This window comes from Enhydra lutris, unplaced genomic scaffold (assembly GCF_002288905.1).
Source record: "Enhydra lutris kenyoni isolate GAN:26980312 unplaced genomic scaffold, ASM228890v2 scaffoldscaffold30, whole genome shotgun sequence".
NCBI classification, from domain to species: Eukaryota; Metazoa; Chordata; class Mammalia; order Carnivora; family Mustelidae; genus Enhydra; species Enhydra lutris.
Window position 1 is genome coordinate 22,083,799 of NW_019154114.1, and position 25,595 is coordinate 22,109,393.

General features: G+C 62.0%; 2 protein-coding genes across 11 annotated transcripts in view; both read left to right on the forward strand.

The window, feature by feature from the left end:
• LOC111152858 (acyl-CoA synthetase family member 3) overlaps positions 1–591 on the forward strand; it is a 48,838-nt gene extending 48,247 nt beyond the window's left edge. For 6 of the 10 annotated variants that reach the window (XM_022511543.1, XM_022511540.1, XM_022511544.1 and 3 more), the window contains one exon: positions 48–591. In XM_022511543.1, the coding sequence (XP_022367251.1) occupies positions 48–164 (117 nt within the window). In that variant the 3' untranslated portion in view covers positions 165–591. The remainder of the gene's footprint in view (positions 1–47) is intronic. The other 4 variants (XR_002640957.1, XR_002640958.1, XR_002640956.1 and 1 more) reach the window with 1 other exon arrangement.
• A 13,251-nt stretch (positions 592–13,842) lies between these two features.
• Positions 13,843–25,595, forward strand: part of LOC111152999 (cadherin 15) — a 19,316-nt gene continuing 7,563 nt past the window's right edge. Inside the window, exons 1-4 of the mRNA XM_022511797.1 lie at positions 13,843–13,884; positions 19,911–20,069; positions 20,239–20,394; positions 21,404–21,548. Coding sequence (XP_022367505.1) covers positions 13,843–13,884; positions 19,911–20,069; positions 20,239–20,394; positions 21,404–21,548 — 502 coding nt within the window. The remainder of the gene's footprint in view (positions 13,885–19,910; positions 20,070–20,238; positions 20,395–21,403; positions 21,549–25,595) is intronic.

Genomic DNA, 25,595 nt, shown 5'->3' on the forward strand with positions numbered 1-25,595 from the left:
GTCCGGGCCCCTAGTGCCTGCTGCTCAGAGGCTGCTTATCTCCGCAGGGGTGTCCTGGCCCCGTGTGCTGTGCCCTCGGAGTTCCTGCTGGTGGAGGAGATCCCGCGGAACCAGATGGGGAAGATCAACAAGAGGGACCTCGTCAGGCAGTTCTACCCGGGTGACCAGGGTGCCCCGAAGCCGGGCACCAGTGAGCCAGCATCCCCTTTAAGCTAGAGGGCCTCCCGCAGAGGGAGCAGAGTGGGCCGACAGAAGTGAGGGCACGGCGAGGCCTCGTCAGCCCCGGCTGGCTTTCCGTCGGATCTCTGCTCCATCCCCACCCCACGCTGGCGCCTGGCCCCGTGTGCTGTCTGCCGGGCGGGCCCCCGTGGGGCTCAGCAGTGTCCCCGAGGGCAGCAGGCCTCCCAGCAAAACTCAGGAAACTGCATCACACCCAATCCACGTGGCCGGGCTTCCAGCTCCCGTGGCCTTCCTCGTGGTACCTGGACCCACATGCCACTGGAAAATCAGGTCGAGCCGTGTGGGGTCCTCACCTAATCCCACTGATCTGACATTGTATCTCTCGATACTGAATATTTTGGTTCCCAAAAATATTACGTAATTATTTGGTTTATGCTATGATTTTTATCAAGTTTTGAAACAGTCGTCGTCTTTGGCTGAGGAGGCCACAGAAGGACGTTGACTCGTCTTTGGGGCACGTGTCTCTAAGGACAGAGAACGCAGCCCCCTTCCTGCACCAGTGCAAACCACACGTCACAAGGCTCCCTCGAGGCTCCCCCTGGGCTGGGATGGCCTCCCACCCACACACATCCAGCCCTGCTCCCTGCGGGCACGACCCTCTGCTGGACAGCCCCAGGACCTCCTGCCCCCCACTCCAGTGCATAGCCAGGCACAGGGCCCTGGGGATGGGCCGTCGGTGGCTTCAGTCTGCCTGGAGGGGTCCTGCGGGGGTGTCAGCCGCCCACTCACCCCAGGGCTGAGCCTGTTGGAAGGCGGTGGGCGGGTCCAGGGTGCCTGGCGTGTTGCCTGCTGGGAGCGGAGGGGAGACGGCCTGTGTGCCTGGTGTGTCCAGATGGTGGATGTCCACACTCACATGTGGCCCCAGGGCAGCCAAAGCTGGGGCCCACAGGGTGGGGAACAGGCCCGAAACAGCCTCATTGCTGCCTCAGCTTCCCTATTCATGATATGAGGCTGGCTTTTCTGGCTCTGACCAAGGACTGAGGACTTCGCTTCCCTGGGGCCCAGTCCCTCGAGGCTGGAGACCCCAGCACGGCCTCCCGTGGGTCAAGACCTCCTGGCCCCTCCGGCTCCCTCACGGGCCAGGCCAGACAGCGCTGAGGCCGATGATGGGACTGGGGCAGCTGAGGGTCAGCACAGGCCAGGCTACCGTGCCCCCACTGATCTCTTCCGTGTCCGCGCAGCTGCAGGCACGCCTGGCCTCTGATGTCTAGTACCCTGGGGCCACGTGAGCAGTGCAGGGTTCCTGGTGGTCAAGGACTCACCCAGGCCCATGGCTAGCCCACGGCCACGGTGTGCACGTTCAGATCCTTCTGTGTCTGCCGTCTGTGCCCGCTTCCTCCCATGCCGCTCCCAGGATGGACATCTGGCCGGCTGGGAGAAGTCCTCCGTGCTGGGCCCTTGGGGTCAGGACAGATGCCCCTGGCGTCGGGGTGGGGGTGGAGGCCTGGGGACTGGACGCTCCGGGTGCATCTGTGGGCAGAGCTGCCTGCCACTGTGGCCCCGGCCAGTCCAGGTGAGGCTGGGACACCACCCCCAACCCCCCACAGCCCAGGGCGGGAGCCATGTGCCCCGAGGGGTGAAGTGGTGGGAGTGCTCCGAGGCCCACAGAGGGCGGGCGGCGCTGAGAGCCAGGTCCTGGTGCGCGAAGCCTGGCCTTGCCGTCGGGGAGCGGCGTCGGAGCCGGGCTCTGCTCAGGTCTGTTGGGAGGATAGCGTCTCCATGGAAACAGTGCCCAACGGACAGAAGCAGCCCCATGTGGGGCACCACACCCGCACGGTGCCCTGGGCACCCCCACCCCACCCGGGTAGGCCAGTCACAAGTCACTCGAGGGCCCCTGGGGTCCGCTCGTGCCCTGAACCTCCGGCTCCCTTCTGTCTCGTCTGGGGTTTCTACATAAAAAGGTTTTGAAGAAGATTCAAGCCTTGAACAGTGGATTTGAAAACTGTGGTTCTGGTTGTCAGCGTGGCCTGACTTCCGTGTGACCTGGTGACCGTCTGTCCTGTGTCCGCCTCTCTCTGCCGCCCCTTGACTGTCCTGGGCTGCCGGATGCTCGGCTCGCGTCCCTGTGTCCATGGCAGCTGCGGTGGGACCGTCGTCTCCTTGTGGACCCTGCGTCTCTGGTCAGTTGCTCAGGGTTGCGGTCCTGCATGCTTGGCCGTGGCTGCTGGGCGGCCCTTCCAGCACACACTGTGCTGGGACCGCTGTGCCCTGGCCTGCTGTGCCCGCGGGCCCATGTCCCCACCCCAGCTCTGTGCAGAGGTCAGAGCAGCCCTTCACCCTGCCTGCGGGGGACAGCGTGTCCTCTGTTAAAACATGAACCTTCCCTCCCAGCAACCACGCTTTCCCTTCCCTCTTCTGGGTTCCGGGTCGGGGACACCTCCATGGGGAAAAGCACTTCGGTGGGCAGCCAGGGCCTGGGGACAGCCCTGACACCCGCCCACCAGCCCACGTGCTTCTCCGAGTCTGTCTCCTCAGGCAGACAGGGACAAGGGCGCCCACGCATGAGGGCAGGAGGATTTGGGGGAAATCTCATTACTGAAGGTCCCTCCCTGTGCCTGGTGCAGGCCACAGGCCCGGCAAGGGGGCTTCCCATGTGGCCCTCGGTCCCAAACAGGTGGGTGTTCCAGGTCCTTCATTCAGGGGTTTGGCCCCAAACCTGGGGTGCAGGAACAGAGCTCAGAATGGTGAGGGGACCAGGCTGCGTCTCCCAGGTGGGGCCGTCCCCACACTGTGACCGTGGTCCCACCTAACCTGGTCTCTCCGAGACCACGAGGCACTCCACCTGGAGCTGGGCCAAGTGGCCTGGGCCCTCTCGGAAGGCTCCGTCCCTCTGCGTCTGCTGGCACACGGGCTTTCCCGCAGGTGTGACGTGTGCACACAGGTGCACGTGGGGGTGAGCACATGAACACGTACGCACGGGCAGCCCTGTCCGTGAGCTCCTGTGCCCACTTCTGGGTGTGACCCAGCTGTGTGCACTGCACGTCCGTGCTTCCTCGAGGAGCAGCCCTCCCAGGCTCCGGTGTTTGGCGTCGGCTTGTGGGGAGCGCCCCCCACTAACCTTCTGCTTACAGACACACTGCCCTTTGGGTGCCCTGTAGTGGCTGCAGGCCGGGAAGCGGTCAGTCGGCTCCATTCCGGCCTGGCGGCCCTCTCCCCGCCAGCACACAATAAAACCGTGGAGACACCACCACCAAGCAGCCGTGTCTGACTGCACCTGGGACCCCCTGTTAGCTCCTGCCTCAACCGGGAGGAGCCACGTCTTAGTGAGCAGGCAACGTGATGGCACCGGCCAAACGGGTGTGCATGCCACACGCCTGTGGACATGCAGACGTACACACTTGAGCAGCTATGCACGCATACACGGATACTCACACACGTGCACGCAAATGTCTACACACAACGCAGATCTAGGCCCTGAAGCCACCTGCCAGGGCCAGATGCCCACGGTCCCGCAGTGGCCAGAGAGGCCCAGAGCAGGGTCAAGGAGAACTCAGGGCCATGCTGGAGCCCGCAGCAGGAGGCAGGAGGCTCCAGCCTGGGACCCCATGCTCCCTAGGTAGCCTGCACAGGATCCCAGCCTCTCCCTCCCCGATCGGGGGGATCTGTTCACACGGGATCAAGAACATCTTTTCTTTAATAATTTTAAACACTGAGAACAGAAGAAAGGAGACCGGGCAGGGCCATGTCCACCCAGCGCATCAGGTCTGGCCTCCAGCAGGACTTGCCTCATACCCTGCTCAGGAAGTAACAGCAGCCCCCCCCCCCCCCCCCCCCCCCCCCGCCGAGCGGGGCCCGTGCAGGTGCGCCTGCCGCGTCGCTTCAGAGTCGACACAGACCGGCTGCCCGCCTCACGCCGTCCACTGCCACTGTGTTCGCGGGCCTGAGCTCTGAGTCGCCACGCGGGCCCACCTGCTCCCGGGGGCACTTTCATGGATCGTGTGGTCATTGGCATGGGCCTGTTCCCAAAAAGGCCGTGCCACGTAGCCGGCCTCCAGACCACATAGAGGGACAGACTGCATCTTTGCCGTGGCGCTGGGTGTGATTAAATAGGATTTCTTTGTTTTATTTTATTTACTTTTTTGAATCTCTTTAATTTGCTTTCCCCGGGTTGCTGCTTCGGCGGGATATTCTGAAAACATTTCCTGGCCTTTGAGGTTCTGTTCTGTGAATTTCCTGTTCATGTTCTTTGCCCATTTCCTATTTGGTTGGTAATTTTCTTGATTATGCATTGGTTAAGCCTTTTATTTTGTTTAATGGTATCTATTGATGTGAATAGTTTTTAAATTTTAATGTGTTTAAGTGCATTCATCTTTTTTATGGTTTGTTTTCCTCGTCTAAAAAATCCTTTTCTGCCCCAGGTTCTTAAATACATTTTCCCATATGTTCATCTAAAGTTACAAAGCTTTGCTTTGTTCGTGTAAACCCTTAGTTCATTGGAAATTGTTTTCACGCGTGGTGTGAAAGGCCCTGATTTGTCCCGTCGGAATGACTGGTGTTTCCGTGTGTCCACGGAACTCGCGTGGCCTCCACTCTTCCTAGCACCCAGGTGTGCGTGCTCCAGGCTGTTCCCGAACTCTGCCCTGTCCCCAAGCACAGCTCTGCCCCCATGTCCTTCTTCAGGAGAGTCGTAGCTGTTCTTGGCCCTCTGCTTTCCCATCTGAATTTTAAGACCAGCTTAAAGTTCCTTTTTGAAAAAAACCTTATTGGAGAGGCCCCTGGGTCACACGTCTGACTCTTGATTTCAGCCCAGGGCATGATATCACGGTTGTGGGGTCCAGCCCTGTGTCGGGCTCTGCGCTCAGCGGGGGGTCTGCGTGAGATTGTCTTTCCCTCTGCCCCCAACTCGTGCATGCGTGCTCTCTCTAATAAATAAATAATTTTTTTAAGGATTTTTTACTTATTTACTTGAGAGAGACAGAGAGAAAGCAGAGAGGGAGAGACTCTCCACTGAGCAGGGAGCCGGACATGGGGCTCCATCCCAGGACCCCCGGATCATGACCTGAGCCAGAGTCAGATGCTCAACTGGCTGAGCCACGCAGGTGCCCCCAAATATGTAAAATCTTCAAAGAAGAAAAAAAGCCTTACTAGAGGTGTTACCCAAGGTGATGGGATTTCTAAGCTATTGGCTTGATGTCGTCGCACACGGGTCCCCTCTGGTCCACAAACATGGCCCGCCCAGTGGTTCTGAGGCTCCTTCGCCACTTGCAGTCCTCTCCGTGATACTCATGCCCGTCTCTCAAGAGGCTCGGTCCCAGGTCGTTTTGGTTTTGTTGGAATCCTGAGTGGGACTCTGTCCACGTTCAGGTTTCCGTCCTGCAGCCCCTGCCGGGTCCTGGTTTCTTCTGTGGTCACCAACACCACCGCTGGCAAGGAGGAGGCTACCCTCCTCCTTTGCCCACACCTTGGACTCCCCACCTCCGCCCGGGGACGTCTGTCATCACTTGGTCACCGCCGCCTGAGCGGACAGGAAGCGGGCTGCGGTCCTTCTGGACCCCAGCTGTGTGTCTGTGCCTTGCTCATGGTGCCATCCCAGACCCTAGTGGCGCGCCACATGATGTGGCGCGTGTGCCTGTCAAACCTCTGGAGAACTGTGAATCCTAACACCCTTCTCCCCTAGGGGTTTGGATATGGGCCTTGGGCCTGCTTTTCATCCAGGATTTGGAAGGTAAAACCGGCCCGAGGCGCGCTGGGCCCGCGGTCTTTTCGGGCACGAGGCTGGGGGCGGGGCATGTTTAATCCCCCGCCGGCCTCCTCAACGATTACCGGTTTGTCCACACGCGTCGCTTCTTCGAGAGTCCGCGCCATCCCTGCCGTCTGGCCTTCGGGTCCGTTGTCCTCTCTGACACGTGACCGTTGCGCGCCCTGCCCCCACAGCACTGGTGACGCGTCTCTTCGGTCGGTGGCGGCGGAGTCTGTCTGTTTAGCTCGTCCTCACCGCGGTTGCTTTTGCGCGGCTAATGCTGTCGCGCTCCCTCCTGCCTCCCGGGCCACGCGACACTCCTGGCAGCTTTAGCTGGGCCCCCGCTGGCTACCGTCGGCTTGTTCTCGAGCCACAGGACTGTCGTCACGCTTTGCCACGTGGCACTTCCGATTCCAAACTGTGGTCGTTTCTACTTTGACAGAATCTCCTCATCCAGGAGTCAGTGGGGACCGGTCAGGGCCCCCCGTTCCTGCTGCTCTCCCGGCATCCCTCGCACACGGGCCTGTGGGCCCAGCTCTTAGAGATCCAAGGTGACTTTCGTGACCCTTACGTGGCCGAGCGATTGAACACGTGACGGTGTGGTCACCTTGGGATCACCTTGGGGTCCCCCTCACCCCCCAGGAACGGCCCATTCAAATCACCACATGGTGGCGTGTTCACCCGTCCTTGGGGTGTCTCAGTACTATGTTCTTTGGCCCGTTTATTCACGATTATTATTTATTTTTGGTGAATTGTTAGTTAACATTTCTATCCCTTTTCCTGTTTTTTCCTTAAGTGTTCCTTCGCTGAGAAACCTTGCTCTTCCCCGGTCAGGAACGTGTGTTCAGACGCCCGTCCTGGCGCCGTGTCCTCGCTGTCTGGTGGGCTTGGCTGTGTCTCCTGCGAGCAGCAGAGCGCGGGTCTGTAAATCCAGTGCACAGCCCGTCACACGATTACTGAACTGAGTCCGTTGACGGTGCTGATGATGCATTTGAACTGCTTTTGGCAATCTCGGTTTGCATTTTCTGCCCACCGCCTTACGGATTTTCGGTTTGTTTTGCCTTCTTTTTTGTTTTATTGATGATCTTCTCTACTTCTTTCTCGTTGCTTATTTGGGAATTATAAATTGAATTTCTGGGGCTGGCTCCGTTGGTGGAGCCACTCTTGATCTCAGGGTCATGAGTTCGAGCCCCACATTGGGCATGGAGAGGACTTCGAATAATAAATAAGTAAATACTGAATGTCTGTTGAGTTCCCTTAAAATTTCAAAAGCTGTAACGTGGATAGTTCTTCTTGCCACTGAGTTTATGGCTCTGCCATATGTGGCCCCTGAGGCTGGCACGTATCTTCCTCCCCGCCCCGTGGTGATCTTGATAGCTTCTCCAGAGTTTGTCTTGTCTTGTTTTGGAAATGAAAATTAATAGGCTTTATTTTTACAGTCAATGGATAGATCTAGTGACCTTGGCTCAGGGCATTTCCTTGTAATAAATAATGTTCTTCGACTGTCCGTTTTGTAAGCATCTCTGAGCGGTCAGACGGCTCCGCCTTCACAGATCTGGGGGTCTCATCCTCACTCTTAAATCACGGGCTGCCTGGGTCTAGGACGCCCCCTCCCCGTTTCCCTACACCTCTGCTTCTGGTACCTTGGGTCTTTGTGTCTTCCAAGTTCATGGGCCTTTTTTTTCTGGTGCTGTTAGGGTTTTCTTTGTCCTTGACACCACGGCGTGTCTACCCTACGGAAACCCCCAGCAAGCGTGAGCCTCACTCCCATGAGCAGCTGGGGTCCACCTGTCCCGCCCGCTGCCGGACATTCCCCGGGACGAAGACTCAGAGACCCAGCCTGCAGAGCACTTGGCTCGGCCCCGCCCCACTCAGCCCACCTGCGTGGGGTCACCGAAGTCAGCCCCACCTCTGTGCAGAGAGGAGCCCGGCCAGACCCTCCGCAGCCTCGCCGACATGCGTGGAGCTCAGCAGACGCCTTGGCTTATCTTGTGGGAGCAGCTAGTGGACAGGCTCTCTAGAAAGTTCTGAAACTTGCTCCTCTCAATGGCCATGTCACCACCCGTGACTTCATTCCAGGCAGGAATGGAGCCACTGGCCAGGGAGAGACCAAGGACAGGGTGAGCCTCCAGGGAAGACACGTCTGTGCGCAGGCCATCACCCATGCTTAGACCACCACCCAAAGGAGAGGAGACTGGGGCACTTTGCAAAGTCATAAACTGCGTCTGTGGACGTCCCCTCCTTGCACTCCTGGGGCTGGGGCCTGTCAGATGCGGTCACGAGTTAAACTTAACTAGGTCTGGGTACAGTCCTGCCCCCTGGAGCCTCACTCAGGGGGATGAGGTGCTAGACCCGGGAGCCCCACAGTAGGCCAGAGTGGTGGCCTGACCTGAAACAGGCCGTCTCTGGAACCAGGGAAGGTGCTGGGAGTGAGCCCGGTGCCCAGGGCAGAGCCCTGAGGGCCTGGGGCCGAGACAGGATCCCAGCAGGATCCAGAAGGGCCAAAGGACAGAAGGTGCTCACTAGTTCGGGGAGGCTGAGTATGGGAGGTGGAGGAGGAGGAGTCTGGAATGTTCCAGGGTTTCCAGCTCGGGGGAGGAACTGGAGGAGGGATGGGGCTCAGACCTGGGCAAGCCTGGACACCCACCAGAGCCCCCAAGTTGGGGGAGCCGGGGTTGGAGCACGCAGGTCCCCATGTCCGGGAGAAGGCAGGGAGCGTGAGCACCGCAGAGAATGGCGGAGGCGCGCCGACTCTCTCCCAGAGGCGGAGAAGCTGCTCACCCGCCTGCAGTCCTGGCCGTGGTGGGGGCTTCTCGGCCGGACACCCCCCACCTTGCCCCAGCCTGGCCCTGCTGCCCTGAGCCCATCTGTCTGGCGGAGAAGTTCCAATGACAAGGCTCGCGGCCCCGTGTCTGTCTCACGGGCCCTGTCACTGGCGTGGGAAGCCCCTGCCCGTGGGCACAGCCCCTCCAGCTGCACCATCCGCCTGAGCAGCCCCAGAGGCCCCAGAATGAGGCGAACATGGCAGCGGACCACAGGCCTCTGTTCCCGCAGCGGGTTTCATCTGAATGGTCATTACCACGATTCGTGTAGCCGCTGGGGTTCTCCACGCCTGCGTTTGTCACCAGGCGGCTCGATAGTGGTTGGAAGACGGTGGTGCCAGCTGCCGGGCTGGGGCTGCCACGGGGCTGGTGCTCACGGGGCCGGCTCAGGGACCCCCCCGGGACTGAGGAGGGGCCAACACGCAGCTTCACTGGCAGCTTCTCTGGGCCGCGTGGAAGATGAGCAGACGGGACCATGGGGTCTTGGGCATGGCCTGCAGCCCTGCAGACAGCCCACAGGGCCCCAGGGACGGCCCTGGCCTCCCCGCCCCCCAGGTGGGGAAGGACGGGCCACCAGGTGTCCTGGAGCTCGTCCCTGCAGCTTCTTCTAGTGGGGACCCTCAGGGCCGGCCACTCCGAAGAAGGGGGGCGAGTCCCCGACCGGTACACCCTCCTGGTCCCTCCTTGAGGACACTCTCTCTGCTCCCTGCTCCATGTGCCAAAACCAGGCCGGTTCCTGCCAGTGCCCACCGGCCAGCCAGGGGCGAAGACGCTGGTGAAGGAGGCCCAGCCTGGTGCCCCTGCCCTGAGAGGGGTCTCACACCGCGGTGCCCCCCGCCCATGGACTTCCCCGAGTGTCTCTGGCCTGTGCTCTCCCTCCCACCCTCCCACGCCTTCCTGCCCGGCTTTGAGGGCAGCTGCCCATACCGTCCCCTTTCCGGGGTCCTCAGCACCCCGAGGCTGAACAAGCAGGATTGGGGGAGCTACACACCTGCCCTAGGGGCTTGGGGAGCATGGGCCCCCCGGCCTGTCTTGGTGAGTTTTTACTGGAGGGAGTTTTTCCATCAAAACTGACACCTGGGTGGCTCAGCTGGTTAAGCATCTGCCTTCAGCTCAGGTCATGATCCCAGGGTCCTGGGTTGGAGTCCCGCATCGGGCTCCTTCTCAGCGGGGAGTCTGCTTCCCCCTCTCTCTCTGCCCGCCTGTGCTGTCTCTCTGACAAATAAATAAATAAAATCTTTAAAAAAAAAAACTGACCTTCTGCAGACAGCTTACAAATTCCTTTAAAACCTGACCATCTGCACCAGTGACCGCTGTTCTCTGGCCTGTCTCTGTGCCCTCATCACTGTGCCCAGGGTGTTCCCCTGAACCTGCGCTAACCTCAGGAGCTTGGGGCTCTGGTGGGGAGACAGGGCTCAGCCGACAACAGAGCCCCTTGGCCGAGGCCATACCCCCAAGCCCTTGCTGGCCCGGCTGCCCCCAGCACATCCCGGCCAGCCGCGGGGCGGAGTCCAGGCTGCCGGTAGCGAGCGCCAGGGAAACTCAGACGAGCTGCTCCAGGCCCAACCTGGGGTGGGCGAGGGGCCAGCAGCCCAAGGCCGTCTCTGGGGTCGACTGGCAGGATTCTGCGCGGACCCTACGGCGAGTGCTCCCTTATCCCTCCTGGGAGCGCAACAGGGAGGGCCTCATGCTGGGGTCTGTTTGCCCTGGGACGGCTGAGGGCATGCAGGGTCACTCACCGTGGGGCTCCGTTTCCAGAGGAGCCTGGGGGAGCCACAGGTGTGTCCGGGGTGGGGTCGAGAAGGACCTGGCCCCTGAGCACAGAGCTGGGAGGACCTCTGGGCCAGAAGTGGGAGAACCAGCCGGCTCTCCCCGCCGCCTGGGCCCGGCATCCCTAGAGCCACACTGCCCCCTGCTGGCGTCCGGGGGTAGCAGGCGCCGTGAGGACACCTGGCCTCCCTCGCCACCCTGACCCAGCCCGCCTAGGCCTTAGGGCTGATTATCACCTAAAGGGCCCGGGTGATTATCACCGCGTCCGGCGGAGCTGGGGCCGCTCACTGGCCGGAATCTGCATCACCAAGGGAGAGCTGCAGGGCTGGCGGCGGCGGGGCAGGACAGGAGCGCAGCCCCGGCGGCTGGGGCTTGGAGGCCGGGACCAAGGGCCCACCAAGCACCTCTGCCCGCCCCCGCCTCCCTCCCGATCGCGGCCTGTGACCTGCCATCTGCAGTGTCCGAGCATCCAAGACGTTAAAGACAAGTGTGGGACTGACAACTCGGTGGGGGGGGCACTGTCACTGGGTTTCTGAACAAAGACAAGGTCCCTCCAAAACCTGGTGGCCGCCGCCTGCAGTGCGTCCTGTGGCCACCAGAGGGCAGGCGCGGCCTCAGCGGCTGCGACCGCCAGCCCCCGAGGCCAGCCCGGCCTTGTCCAGCGTGGCAAACAAGGGAGCCAGACTCCCTGTTCTTGCCTCCAAAGTGGGGGCCCCCGAGAGACAGCCGCGTGTGGGTGAGAACGCGTCCGGGAGTCCTTCACCGTTGTCACCCACAGCCGCCCCCAGGGCATCTCCACGAGGAAGCCGCCCTCTGCCCAGGCCAACACCTGGAGGTGTCAGGGCACCTCCTTCCCTCAGCACCCCAGAGACTCCCCTCTGTGTCCACCCTCTGTCCAAGTCCCCATCCCCCGTGGCAGCCCGAGCCCCAGGTGGGCAGGTGCCCCCCTGTGCAGCCCCAGGGACTGTGTTCACACCAGGCAGTTCTCTGGGCAGGACACCCGAACTGACCTCCACTGGCAAGTTGGCTCTCTGTGCCACAGGAGCCCCTGGTGGGCTGCAGGCAGTGTAGACATGGCAGTGCTACCCATGCAGAAAGCCAGGCAGGACGCTCAGTGCGTACCCGCTGGTAGGGACAAGTCACTTGGCCCCTGACCTGGTCTGTCCCCTGGGACAAGCGCCTACACAGTTGGTCGCTGGAATGAGATCTTCAGGTCAGGTGTCCTGGGGGCTCCCCAAGTGTTCCACTCTGGGTCAGAGAACAGAAGGCCAAAGCCCTGGTGTTGGCTGCTAGAGGCAGAGCAGGTACCCCCAGAGGGGTCCTGATTGGGGGCAGGGCATGGGAGCAGCTCTGGCCTTTGCTGGGGTTCTGGTCGTGGGTCGTGGAGGGGACATGGCCCCCAAAGGGCAGCTCATGGCAACCAAACCCCACGGAGGGCCCTGCCCAAAGGAGGCTGCAGAGCTATGGAAAGGGGAGCCACTGGGGGGGTCAGAGCTACAGACATGGGGTGCAGAAAGTGGACGGTCCAGAGGCTAGGATGCCCTCCAAATCCATGGGAAATGAGAGGGCTCTTCTGGAGGGGCCAAAACCCCTTTAGGAAGGAGAGTGAACCAGCCCTGGACAGCCCATGGACAAGACATCCATGCTCGTGGAACCCAGTCCCCTCCCTTGGACACAAGGGGAAACTGAGGCTGGTGCAGAGAGCAAGACAGCAGGGCCTCCAGCCAGGACTGGAACCCAGGAGGAGGGCGTCCCCTCCCTGCCCCGGGGCAGGGGTGCTGGAAGGATTGCTCACCAGTGTGGGGGCCACACCGCTTCCCAATAGCCCTTCCCTGACCCTGGTGCTCACCCATGACTGGACCTGGCTTACCCTTCCCCTTGGAAACCCCCTGACCCCCCGAGACTGTTGAGTGAGAGACAAGTGGCCAAGAGCACTGTGGAGGAAGGCTCGGCAAACAGAGAGAAAGAGATCTCACCCAGCCATGTCCCTTGCCCCTGGTCAGAGTGCCTGAGGTTGACCAGGGGGGCTCAGTCACCTGCTCTTCTACCTCCCCCCTACACTAGCCCCAGGAAGCAGAAACCCAAAGCATTCAGAGGGCTGCCCCACCCATGTTTGGAGTCCCTAACCTCAGAGGCAGGATAATGAGGCCTCAGAGCCTGGAGATGGAAGGGGCTCCCCGCCAACTCCCCACCTTGGGGGACTGAGTGCCAGGGACAGAGTCCCTGCCAGAGCCTCCTGCAGGCAGTCTGGCCTCCTTTCAGACAGGCCACGGGCACAGATGGCTCTGCACCTGCTCCACCAGCCCACGATCTGGACAGGAGAGCAGAGGGACCTGCTCCGTGACATTCCCCACCCCTCCTGCTCCAAAGAAAACATGAAAACACGTTGGCCCACGGGGTCCTCCATCCTTCACTCACCACCGTCCATTCCTGCGTGCTGGGTCTGTGGGGGCACACGCACACAGATCACTGCCCACCTGATGGGAAGCCACCCAGTCTACGGCCATACCACCCTGAACGCGCCCGATCTCGTCTGATCTCGTAAGCTAAGCAGGGTTGGGCCTGGTTAGTACTTGGATGGGAAGCCACCCAGCAAGCCAGAGGAGGAAGGAAAGGAAGGGCTCTGGCTGGGTGGGGTGGGCTAACCCCAAGCTAGGTTTATGCGGGACCTTGCTCTGTGCTAGCCCTGAGGGTCAACAGGGACAGAATGTGCCCTAAGATGCGAGGTGCCAGGTGCATGGCAGTGTCTAGTGGCAGTGGCCACTATACAGAGCCCTCAAGGGGCAACATGCCTTGGCGGCGGGGGATAGTCGGGGGAGGAGCACTGCAGGCAGAGGGAACAGCCAGTGCAAAGGCCCGGAGGCAGGAGTGTGCCTGCTGAATTCGGGGGGCAACAACAGGAAAAATGAAGGGATGAATGACTCAGTCCACTCCGGCTCCTAGCCCAGCCCCCACCCTGGCAGGCTTCCCTGTGTCACCGCTGGACCCCGGGGAGCTCTGCCTCCCACCGCAGGAGCCTGACCTCTACAGGCCCGCCCTTCGGGCTGTTTCTGGTCAGCCTCGCCCCGCCCCCCGTGCACACGTGCTGTCACTCAGCTGAGGCCCCGCCCCTGCCCCCCCCCCCCCCCGCCGTCGCTCAACCACCCGCCCCCGCCCCCGCCGCCCCCCCGTGCTGGCTCTAGTCCAGGCCCCGCCCCCGCACACGTGCTGTCACTCACTCGGGCGCCCCCCCGCCCCGCCCGCGCACTTGTGCTGTCACTCAGCCCGGGTTGTGTGGGAGCAGGAGGCCGCCTCCGGACGCCGGACACTCGGCCCCTGCTCCGCCGGCCCATGGACGTCGCGCTGCTCCTCGCCGTCGGGCTGCTGGCCCAGGTAAGGCGTCCGGCCGCGCGGGGTCCCTCGCCCCCTGCCCTGTCGGACCAGCCCTGGCCACCTGGGGGGACCCATGAGCTGAGGAGTCCCGGGTGGGTGCCCGGCGAGAGGCTCTGTTCAGGGCGCTCTGTGCCCCGAGGGGCTCCGGCGGCAGGGTCACCCCTCCGCCCGGACTGGCCGGCCCGCCGAGCTGGGGGGCCGCCGGAGACCACCCGCCCGGCCCTTCCCCGGAGGTGCCGTGGTGAGCGCCAGGGAGGGGGGCCGCCGCGGGAGCAGCCCAGCTCGGGGGGCCTGAGCGCAGGCTCTCTGACCACACCCCGCCGAGTTGGCAGATGACCCTGCTTGGTCGTGGCTGGAGCCCGAGACACCCTCACCCTGTGCCCGGCAGGCAAGGGCAGCTCTGGAACCCGCTGGCCCTTGGGGGAGTGCTCAGGAGCCCCTCCCCGGGACCTACGGCCGCCACCCCCACACTGCTGGCTCCCCCCGGGTCCCCCCCCTCTGCTGTGGGAGCAGCGTGGGTGAAAGGAACAGGCTGCTGCGCTACCCACCATGGGCACCCCCCTCCCCCCGCCGTGGCCCTTGGCGCCGGGCAGGCACTCGCTGGGCCTGGGAGCAGAGCCTGTGGCCTGCCTAGGGGGACGGGGCTGAGTCAGGGTCCCAGCCAGCGACCAGGGCCAGCCTGGGGTGGGGCCGCTGTGCGTCACCCCGGACCTTAGTTGTCCATGTGGCAGGTGGTGAGCTCGAGGGCTTAGCCCACACGCGCCCACAGGTGACCGCAGTGCCGGACGCTGGGGAGGAGCTCCCATTCTGGAGGCCTCGGGGTCCTCCCGCCTCCACAGAGCTCTGGCTGGAAGCTGCTCAGGTGCCCGTCAGCTGGCCCCCCAGCAACTGGTCCCTCAGGGCACCCTGCCCTGCGGCTCCGGTCACCGCTCCCCGGCCGTTCAGCCTCCCCGGCCCTCTCCACAGCAGCCCCTCTGGGCCTGGGCTGCCGGCCGCCAGCCTGGCACCGCCTGCACTCCTCCAGCCCTCTGCTGGAGGCCATGCTGCGCCGGGGGTCTTCTGGGCGCCCTCCTGCAGGACCCTACGCCCCCCCACACTGAGGTCCATTCCAGAAGGCTGCACACCTCTCAGGACCCCCCACGGGAACAGCAGTCCACCCACGTTGCCTTTGGGCCCAGTACATGGGACGTGCTGGAGTCCTGCTTGGGATTTGGGGTGTGAACCCTTCACTAGGCCCCAGGAGAACTCTGCTGCTGGGAGGGGCGTAGTCCCCTCACAGATTACCCCCCTCCCCGGAGCCATTGCAGAATGACGCCCCCACACACACACACAGCTGGAGGCCTTAGGGATTTGGGGGATCAGCCACTGCGGCTGGGCCACTCAAGTTTTACACTCAGTGTGGCTCAGGTTAGTACCAGCATCTGTCCGGACCCTTCCCACCCTGCCCCCACCTGGCGCAGCCACATGGCAGGGGATGGCTGTTCCTGGTGCCCCTTCCTCTGCCTCCGTGAGCCCCCACGGCAGGCCAGTCTGGGCGTGGCAGAGCGGTCTCGGGGGAGCCCTGGGTGGGGGCCTGGGGACAGGACCCTGCATTGATCTGTTGCTCACGGGTGGTTTTGGACGAGTCATGGCCCTCCCCTGCCTGGGTCCCCTAAAATCTCAGCCAGTGGGCTTAGTGTGTCCTCTCAGAGCTGGTCCCCGTCGGCTGCCTCCGCAGGCTGACGCTGTCCTCATCACTGTGCCTAGCCCTGGGCCCCCACCCCACCTGAGCGTGATGAAGAGATGGGGGAGCCCAGATGATTTAGGGCAAAGCCATGACCTGCTGGAGGGGACCTAAGCTGGGGTCCGGTGAGACATGTGGCTACTGGAAGGAAGACGAGGGCGTAGTTATGCTCCTGGGACTTGGCCAAGTGTGACGAGCCTCCAGGGCAACATGGGACAGGGCCCCGAGCTGCAGACGTGGCCACATCCTCCAGCATGGGGACAGGTCATCATCCCCCTGGTAGTGTGACCGTCACGGGGGCAGCAGAGGGAAGCCGGCTCTGGGACCACTGTCCTCTCCCTGGCGGGCAGGGCAGCCCAGGGCCCCAGTGGTGTGGCCCGCAGTAAGGGGCCAGGCCAGGCCAACAGCTGGCCCTCACCAGCTGCCCGCTGCTGTGCCCCTCACCCCTTCTTTGAAGCAGCAGCTGCAGGGTAACGCAGGGGTGACACGCAGGGGTGTCTGTGGCCAGAGCAGCAGCTGGGCCCATTCCTGGCATGCCTGATGCCTGCCGAGCTGTCCAGGAACGGGGTGGTCCAGATTCCAGCCTGGGGTGTAGGGTCTCAGGCCTGGGAAGCTGGTGGGAAGTGCAGACCCTCCCCACGCTCCAGCAGGCTGCGGGCCTCCCGCCTGGTTCCCAGAACTCGAGAAACCCGGCGTTGGAGGGGCCTGTGCACATCCGGGCATCGGGTTAACCCCAGAACCCCTTCCTCGAACCCCTTTGTGCAGCTGCATTTTGTAAGCTTTGCCTCGCGGCACTGGACAAGAGGAGACGTTCCCTTCCCCGGATTCAGTCACGTCACCGCAGTGGACGGGGCTCTGGGAAGCCGGGCCACAGAGGCAGTGCTACCCCCACCCCGAGCTCAGGCTTCTGAATCTCAGCAGTGGCTTCAGGGAACACTGGGGCCCCTAGAGGCCCACAGTGCGGGGGGAGAGCAGGCTCTCCTGACCCGACACCCAGGCCCCACCCCCAGGTCAGCAGCTTCTCGACCCAGGGTGGCCACCCATGGTGGCAGAGCACCCGGCTTGCTTCACAGGCCCGCGGGAGACCTGGCCCCGGTGTCTTGGGCCTGCAGACTGCTGTCAGGGGCTTGGTTAAGGGGAAGGCACAGGGGTGTTGTCAGGCATCAGTTGGGGGAAGTGGGCCCACGACACCGGTTGGCCCTGCCCGACCCGGGCAGCAGCGAGGGTGGACAGCGCAGGTGGGCCCATGTCCACTCCGTGGTGTTTTTCGTGGCAGCCTTCCTCCTCTGTCTGTGTGCTGGGGGTCTGTGTGAGCTGGCTTTGTCCTGGCACCGATGTCCCATGATCCTGAGGTGGCTCCTGGGTCTTCCCCCAGTCAGCCACGTCCTCTGGGAAGGGGACAGTAGGACAGAGACTAGCTGAGTGCCCCCAGACAGCCGGAAGTGGGCTGTGGCCCAGCCTAGCCACCCCACCCACCGCAGCCTCTGATCTGGGCAGGGGCCCCTGCCAAGGCTCTGTGGCTTCTGCTGACCTCCTGGACTTGGGCTCTGGACAGCCTGGGACCCAGGACCCGTGGGCTGTGCCGCGTTCGCATTTGTCCCACACCACACTGGGGGACGTCCCAGAACATCAGCCCAGGCCACTAGTGGAGACAGGGGTAGGGGGCAGCCGGAGGCTCTGTGGCTGGACGGCGCAGAGTGTGTCCCCTACCTACTGTTCCTCCAAGAGCCTGTGATCAAGGACTGTGTGCGGACTGTCCCCCCCCACTCCACCGCCCCAGGGCTCTCCACCCCCATCTCCACACGGAGGCTAGGCTGCTTCCTGTGTCCCCTAGCTCTATTGCTCTTTGGCTATGTGGGCTCAAGCAATGGCTCAGGCCCTCTGAGCTCCTCTCTGGGGAACTGGGACATGAGACAGTCCTCACCCATTCCCAGGGGCGGTGAGTGCTGAGAGAGGGCAAGGGGAATGGGCAGGAAGCGAGCTTGGAGGACGGGGAGGACGCCATGCTCTGTGCTGGCCTCGGGGCGCTCGGGAAGCAGACCCTGTCCCCGCTAGCTAGTGTGATGACACAGGCCAGCAGGTCTCCACTTGGCGGGAACGGCATGCTGACGTAGAAGAGGTCTTGCTCCTTGGGTTTGGCGAGAAGCCCCCGCCGCCCCAGGCAGGCTTGGGACCAGCACGGCCATCTGTCAGGCTGCGGGTAGCCTGGGGGCCTGGCCGAGAGCTCTGTCCTTTCTCTAATCCGTGTTCGTGTTTGCTGCTCCCTGGATTCCAGGCCCCTGCGGGGAAGGGACCCCTGGGATTTCATATAGGGAGGCAGAAGGATTCCAGAACTGAGAAGGTGGCCTGGGGCCCCAAGGAGAGATCAGCGGTCTCTTGAACGTTCCTGCTGTTTTGTCTACAAAGTGTCCGAACTCGTTGTGTGCCAGCCCTGGGTGGAGACAAAGCTGGGTGCAGGGGAGGCCAAGGACAAGAGTGGAGGCAGCCAGCATCTCCTTCCTACCCCTGTCCTGTCCCACCCCGAAGCACCCCCCTCACTCGTCACCAGTGCCCCCTCCCGAGCCACAAGGCCAGCCCATCCCATACTCCTCTGAGGACTGTGTGGCCCAAGGCGGCAGCTGTGGGGTGAGCTCTAGGGGCTGAGGAGGCAAAGGGCAGCTGGGGAGCACACCCGCCCCCTTGGAGGTGCCCTGGGAGCCAACATTGTCCACCTGAGCAGGAGAGAGTGCCCCTCCAGAAGGGCCCAGGGGCCTGGAGACCCTCAGTGGGGCCCGAGAGCTTCTAGGGACATCCCCAGAGCACTGAGGGCTGGTGTCTGGGCAGGGGTGTCCCTCTGCAGACCCCCAGCTGGCCAGGCCTGCCTTGGGCTTGGAGAAGGGCAGGAGGCAGCTGTAGATGTGGTGTCCTGTGGGTGGGCGTGACCAGTGGACAGTGCATCGCTGACATTCTCCTGTAGACAAACCCAGCCCCTCCCCCCGGGTCCCCCAGACCCCTCCCCGGTCCTGACAGCTCTGATCTGAGTCCAGCCAGACTCTGCCCCTGGATACCCTGGTGCCCAGGCAGCCACAGTGCCCCAGCCCACGCTGTCCAGAACCCTGCTGCAGAGACCACAGAGCTGAACCAGGGCCGTCCTGGGATGTGAAACTCGGGGTGTGTTCTGGGGGTGCTGCCGGCTCTGCCCGTAAATCACGGGACAGGTGCCTTTTCTGGGCCACCGTTTTCTTTCTGAGCTGGGAGGGTGGGACTATCTGTGGTCACCACGAGAGCTGATGGCGGGTCTGGAGAGACTCTCGGCACCACAGGTGCCCCCCTCCTCCCCTGCTCCTTCATAGCCCTGGTTCTGAGCCCAACGCCTGGCCTGAGGTAGGGCCTGGAGGGTATCCATATGCCCCCCCACCCTCCCTTGGCAGTCCCACAGGCCCCAGGACCCCAGTTCCCTGGGTGTGTGGAGAGGGAGGGAGGGGCCATCCCTGGGCTCCAGGAACCAGGGTGTTGGTGTGACCTTGTTCCGTGCTCCTGGGGCAGCCGCGTGGGGGCGGCCCCTGGCGTTGCTGTCCTCTCTGCCCCATGGGCCCTGTGTACCTTCCAGCGCCGGGTCCATGTGCACGGGGATTCCAGCCCCTCCTGACGTCCCGGACACCGGGGCCTGAGTCTCCATTCCCCCGGAGCAGCCAGGAGATGCCACTGGGGGCGGCCCCTGTGGACCCCTGAAGAGCCAGCACAAAAGGCCCGCCTCCTAGAAGCGTTCTGAGTGGGGGCCACACACCCTCTCTTCACACAGGCGCGATGGCGTGGTCAGCCTGGGACACCCCTTGAGAGCTGAAGCCTCGCGTAGGACCAGGGGGGCTGCTTGTCGCCTTCACGGCCCACCTCTGGCCGATCCAGCCTTGGACAAGGGAGGGACAACCCCAGCACCCGCCTCTCTTGCTGGCTCCACCCTGTTAACCACAGTCTTCTCGCACAAAATGTCCCTGGGAGCCCCCCCTTCCCCAGCTTGTTCCAAGTGGCTGCTTTGCTCCCCATCTGCCCCTGCCCCTGAGCACCCCGTGCTCCCCAAGTCCTGGGAGCCTCCCTTGGGCCTGTTGGGGAGGAGTAGGGCGGAGCAGCCTCCATGTCTCCCAGCCAGTTGGCAAACACTCAGGCCTGGGGCCTTCCTGGTCCCAGCAGCTCCCAGGTGAGGACAGGAGACGGGTGCCGGGCCACGGGGGCTCCCAGGGCCATGAGCTCAGGCTCCGACGGTGGGCTTCTCGGAGGCCTGGCCCGCACACCACGTGACTGACCGCTGTCTCCCTCTGTGTTGCAGAGCCTGGGCCTGTCCTTGGGGGTCCCTCGGCAGAGGAGGCCCAGTACCCTCTACCCCTGGCACCGGGCTCCCACGCTGGGCCGCGTGCGAAGAGCCTGGGTCATCCCCCCCATCAGTGTGTCCGAGAACCACAAGCGCCTCCCATACCCCCTTGTGCAGGTGAGGGGCCGAGGGGAGTCCTAGGCAGAGCGGGGTCTGGGCTGTCCCCCGTGGGCCCTTGAAGCTGTGTGACTGGGGACAGGTGTCCTGTGGGGCTGTAGGCGGAGGCTGGGAGGGGGCAGGACCCTGCCCCCGCGGCATCTCCCCAGCCCATACTCTGCTCTGGCAGATCAAATCGGACAAGCAACCCCTGGGCAGCGCCATCTACAGCATCCAGGGTCCTGGTGTGGACGAGGAGCCCCAGGGCGTGTTCTCCATCGACAAGTTCACGGGGAAGGTGTTCCTGAACGCCATGCTCGATCGAGAGAAGACAGACCGCTTCCGGGTGGGGCCCGCTGTGGGGAGGGCTGGCGGGAACCAGGGCCCTCCTTCCATCAGGCTTCTGGGCCCAGGGTTGGGACATTAGGCCATGTGTCCTTCGTGAAGAGGTAGGCACAGGGATAGGGGACTAGGACCTGAAGCCCAAAGGTGTTGGGGTTTATATTCCCATTGCACAGATGAGCATGCACAAACTGAGGCCCCAGGGAGGGGTGCTTGGTCCTGCCAGGGAGGCTGTCAACCTCCCAGCGAAGCACCACTGGACCCTGGTGTGGTTTCACCCCCCACGGCAGCTCTCCCCCAAGCCCTGCTGCGTCTGGTGGGAATGGGGTGTTGTGAGGAAGCCCACGGTAGGGCAAACCCCAACGGCAGCTGTCCCTTGATGCTCAGGGGAAGGTGGCACAGGACCGACCCCCTGCGGGTGAGGTTTGAGACAAAGGCTGGTGGGGAGGGAGATAACAGCCAAGCCAGGAGGAGGCTGCAGAGTCCTCTGCCCTCCCCAGCCCCTTCTCTCCAAAATGCTGAGATCCGTCCTGGGGGAGGAGACTTCCCACTTGAGGTTTCCTGTGCTCAGATCTTAAGAACAAGCTCTTGGCTCCTGGGAGTTATCGGGACCGTGATTTCACCTGGAAATGATACCGCCCCGTCTCTCCAAGAGTGTGGGACGTGGTTTCATTTCAAGTGTTCATGTACTTATTAAGCTCCACGAGGAGCCTAACCCAGTTAGCAGAAGGGAGGGAGCGGGAGCACTGGGGGAGTGCACCTTCGGCCTCGCAGGGAGCACAGCCGGGAGATTCCCACAGCCAAGGCAAGATGGGAAGCTGTGGGCAAGCGGTTGGCCTTCAGGGACAGGGACATTGCCCCTGCTGTGAGCACACCCCACCCCGTGCCATTTCTCCCCTGTTGGAGGGCATTTTCCAGCGTGCCCCGAGTCCGCACTTGCTGTCCCTCTCAGCCTGGTGGGGACCACCCACGTCTGGGGGCACGACAGCAGCCCTTGCTCTCTGCTTGGCTAGCTGCGGGCCTTTGCTCTGGACCTGGGAGGAGCCACCCTGGAGGAGCCCACGGACCTGGAGATCGTGGTCGTGGACCAGAACGACAACCGGCCTGTCTTCCGCCAAGAGGCGTTCATGGGCCGGGTGCTGGAGGGGGCCGTCCCAGGTGAGGGGGAGCTGGGGCGGAGGGGCTCTGGGCCCGTCAGAAGGCCCGGGGGTCCTTCCAGCAGCACTTTCTGTGATCCTTCAGAGCCTCCGGAGTAGGGACGTTCCACAAGTCTCCACAAGTCACTTCCCATTTCAATACAAATCCCCAACCCCCCCGACGTCTCCCTGGGGAGGCCTCCGGGATGGCTGAGCTCTCGTGGCCCCAGCCACTCGCTCTGCATGGAGGGAACGAGTCTGTGGCTGTGGCACAGGCACGGGTCCCTGCGGCCAGTTCTAGAGTGCTTCGTCCCCCAGAAGGAAACCTGCCCCCACCAGCAGTCACCCCACTTCTCGCTTCCAGTCCTACATCTTGATCCCAATCAAGCTTTCCGTCCTTCCTGAGTCTTTACGGGACGGCCTCACTTGCCTGACCCGTCCCAGGCAGGACGGACCTCATTGCAAACAGTGGCTCCTTCCTTCTTCCTTCCCGCCCTGCTCCCAGGGCTTTGGGTCGAAGCGCGGGCAGGGCAAGCCGTGCACTTGAGCGGGGCACGTGGGCTCATGGGAGGTGGGCGCCTGCTTGGTGACTCGCGTTTCTTTTACTTCCTCTCAGTTTTCGTGTTTGAAGACATAAAATAACAATCTTTGATCTCTACTTTTAAGAAGTTTCATTTTCCTTAGGGAGACTGTGCGAACGCAGGGTGGGGGAGGGACAGCCCTGAGCGGACTCTGTGCGGAGCCCATGCAGGCTGGATCCCAGGACCCTGAGAGCATGACCTGAGCCGACACCAGGTGTCGGACACGTCACCAACTGAACCACCCACGCGTCCCTACTTCTTTCTACTCGGGCATATTCTGAGACTTGCAAGAGAGTTGCAAAGTACAGCAATGGAGATGTCAAGTTTATCATGTTTGCTTTAAACTGTTTTTTTCTTTTTTTCCTTCCTGTCTCCGTCTTTTCTGGGCTGCTGGGTGCAGACCGGAAACCCTCAAAGAATTCGCCCTAATAAGTTCGACACAGCGTAACACTCAGTGTCAGGAAGTTATATCGACACATACGAACGGTTTCAGCCCGGGGATGCCTTTACAGCAGGGGGCGGGTCCCCCCATCTCCCGAATCCCAGGTCCCCCCTCTCCGGAGTGGCTCCCATGCTCTGCGGGTTGGTGGCCGCACGCCTGCTGTGCCCTTGGTCAGCTGCTCGTGGCTGCTGGATCCCTGAGGACGGCCTCTTCTCCTCTCGTTCTTCTGTGCGTGGAAGCCCGGGTGCGAGGCAGGGAGGTCGCAAACGTCTGCCACCACAGGATGGCTCGGCCTGGGGAAGCGGCGGTGGGCGGAGACGGTCTCCCCGGCCTGGGGCTTCTGGTACTGACACGGTCAGCTTTAGCAAGCCCCGCGGGGTCCGTGTCCAGAGGACATCCGTCCGGCTGCTGCCCCCTGCCAGGGTGACCAGCACTGCGTGGCACCCGCCGAGGCTCTGTTGGGGCAGGGGCAGGTCCCTGTGCATCCGAGCCTTCCGCCTGGAGGGTTATTGGGGTTCTGTCCCTCCAGCTCAGGGCGGCATCCTCCCCTCCCCACCCCCAGCCCCCGCCCTTGCCCGGACCCGCAGTGGGTGTCCAGTTCTCCTTGCCCCGGACTCAGGCAGACTTGCCTGAGCCACAGGGACCCTGCCCCAGGCTTCGTCCTGCCCCCGTTTCTTGTGAGCACTGCGGGGCCGGCAGAAAAGACCTGACCGTGGGCACAGGTCCCCCAGTGTGGGCCCCCGGGACTGTGAGCCGTCGCGGTCGTCCACAGTCTGCTTTGGGCCTTCAGATCCAGTTCCCGTGTCTGCCGGCCTGCCCTGCTCCACCAGCGGGGACGCCTGTCCTCAGAGCGGCTGGGCGCGCGCCGGATGCCGGCTGGCCAGCTCACCTCGTGCCCTCGCCATCCTGCCCGACTCAGAATAAGTGCGGTTCTGTGCCGCATCGGCTTGCTCCCATCACGAGCGGGGACTGCACGGCCCGCTCCTTAGGTCCGCCGCGCTCCTTAGCCGTGAGCTCTTTAGGACACTGACCTTTTTTTCCAACAAAATTTTGCTGTGCTCAAATGCGTGCAAACGTCACCGTCCTGACCGGTGTTGAGGGGACAGTTCAGGGGTATGAGAGTCATTCATCTGGCGGCCCCGCTGCCCATCCCCAGAGCTCTCCTCCTTCCCAAATTGTGTCCCCATCGAACACCAACTCCGCCGCCCCTTCCCCAGCCCCCACTCCTCCCGTCCACTCCCGATCTCTTTAAGTCTGTCTGACGCTCTCGTACCAGCGGAATCCTGCAGTCCTTGTCCTTCTGCGACTGGCTGGTCTCGCAGACCACGACTGTCCTCCGGGTCTTTCCTGTAGCACGTGTCAGGACCTCCCTCCTCCTTCGAGCTGAATGTGTTCGGTTATGCGGACGGACCCCGCTGCCCTCATCCGTTCACTCGTAGGCGGATACGTGGGCTGCTTTCACATTTTAGCTCTTGTGGATTCTGCTGTTGCGAACGCGAACATACCAGCAGGTGTCCAGGCTCCGCTTTCAGAAGTGGAACTGCTGGGCCACGTGGTGACCGTGAGTGAGGGCCGAGGGACAGCTGTGCTGTTTGCCCCGGAAGCTGGGCCGCTCGCCCCCCGCCAGCAGCACGTCGGGGGCCCCGCGCGCTCCCGTCCTTGCCAGCGTTTCTTTTCAGGTCATCGTTCTCAGCAGTAGGCACCCTAACAGGTGTGTGTCCCCTAACAGGTGTGTGCCCCCTAACAGGTGAGGGGGTGTCTGACTGTCGCTTGGGTTTGCGTTTCCCTGATGAGCGATGTGGAGCCTCTTTCCATGTCCGTATTGGCCGTTCGTCTATTTTATTGGGAGGAATGTCTCTTCAGGGCTTCTGCCCGGTTTTGAATTTTGCCGTGTTTTCGTTGTTTAGTTTTATGGCTTCTCTTTGTACCCTGCATATCCCTTGATATCTACGGATATATCTACAGGGTTTCTAAATGTTTTCTCTCATGCTGTGGATTACCTTTTTTATGTGGTCGGGATTGTCTTTGACGCACAGCATTTGACAACGTTCATGAGCCCAGTGTGTCTAGTTTTGGGGGCCTGGGCCTTTGGTGTCCTATCCAGAAACTACTACTGAATCCAGTGTTGTGAAACGTTTGCCGTCTATTTTCTTCCAAGAGCGTTACCATTCTAGGTCTTAAGGTTTAGGTCTTCGATCTCCTTGGGGTTAATTTGTGTGTATGGCATGAGGCAAGGGTCTGGCTTCGTTCTTCCGCGGGGGGACAGCCATGCTTTCCCGCAGCACTTGTTGGAAAGACCGCTCTGCTCCCCCATGCATGGTCTCGGCCCCTGGCCAAAAATTACTTGACCCTTTCCATTGGTCTAGGTGTCTGTCTTCGTGGCCACACTCCACGGTTTTGGCCACTGTGCCTTCGGAGTCGTTTTGAAATCAAAGTGTGGGCCTTCCAGTTTTGTTTTTTCTCAGGATTATTTCAGTTATTTGGATTTCCTTGAGATTCTCTGTAATTTTAGAGTGGTTTTTCTGCTTATGCAAAGAAATTGTCCTTGGGATCTTGACAGAGATCGAGCCGAATCTGTAGATCGCTTTGGGCAGTACTGACATTTCACCACAGTAAGCCTCCCGGGATGCCGGCGTGGCTGTCAGTTAAGGAAGCGTCCAGCTCTCGACTTCAGCTCAGGTCACGATTACAGGGTCGTGAGATGGAGCCCCGCGTCAGGCTTCATGCTGAGTGTGGCATCTGCTCGAGACTCTTTCCCTCTGCCCCTCCCTCCCAAAAAAAAAAGAATGTATGTAAACATATAAAGATGTTACATACGATGTACCATGTGTGGCTCATATGCACATACGTACAATGTATCATACATGGCTCATACGCACATACGTGCAATGTATCATACGTGGCTCATATACACATACGTACAATGTATCATACGTGGCTCATATACACACACGTGCAATGTATCATACGTGGCTCATATACACACACGTACAATGTATCATACGTGGCTCATATACACACACGTACAATGTATCATACGTGGCTC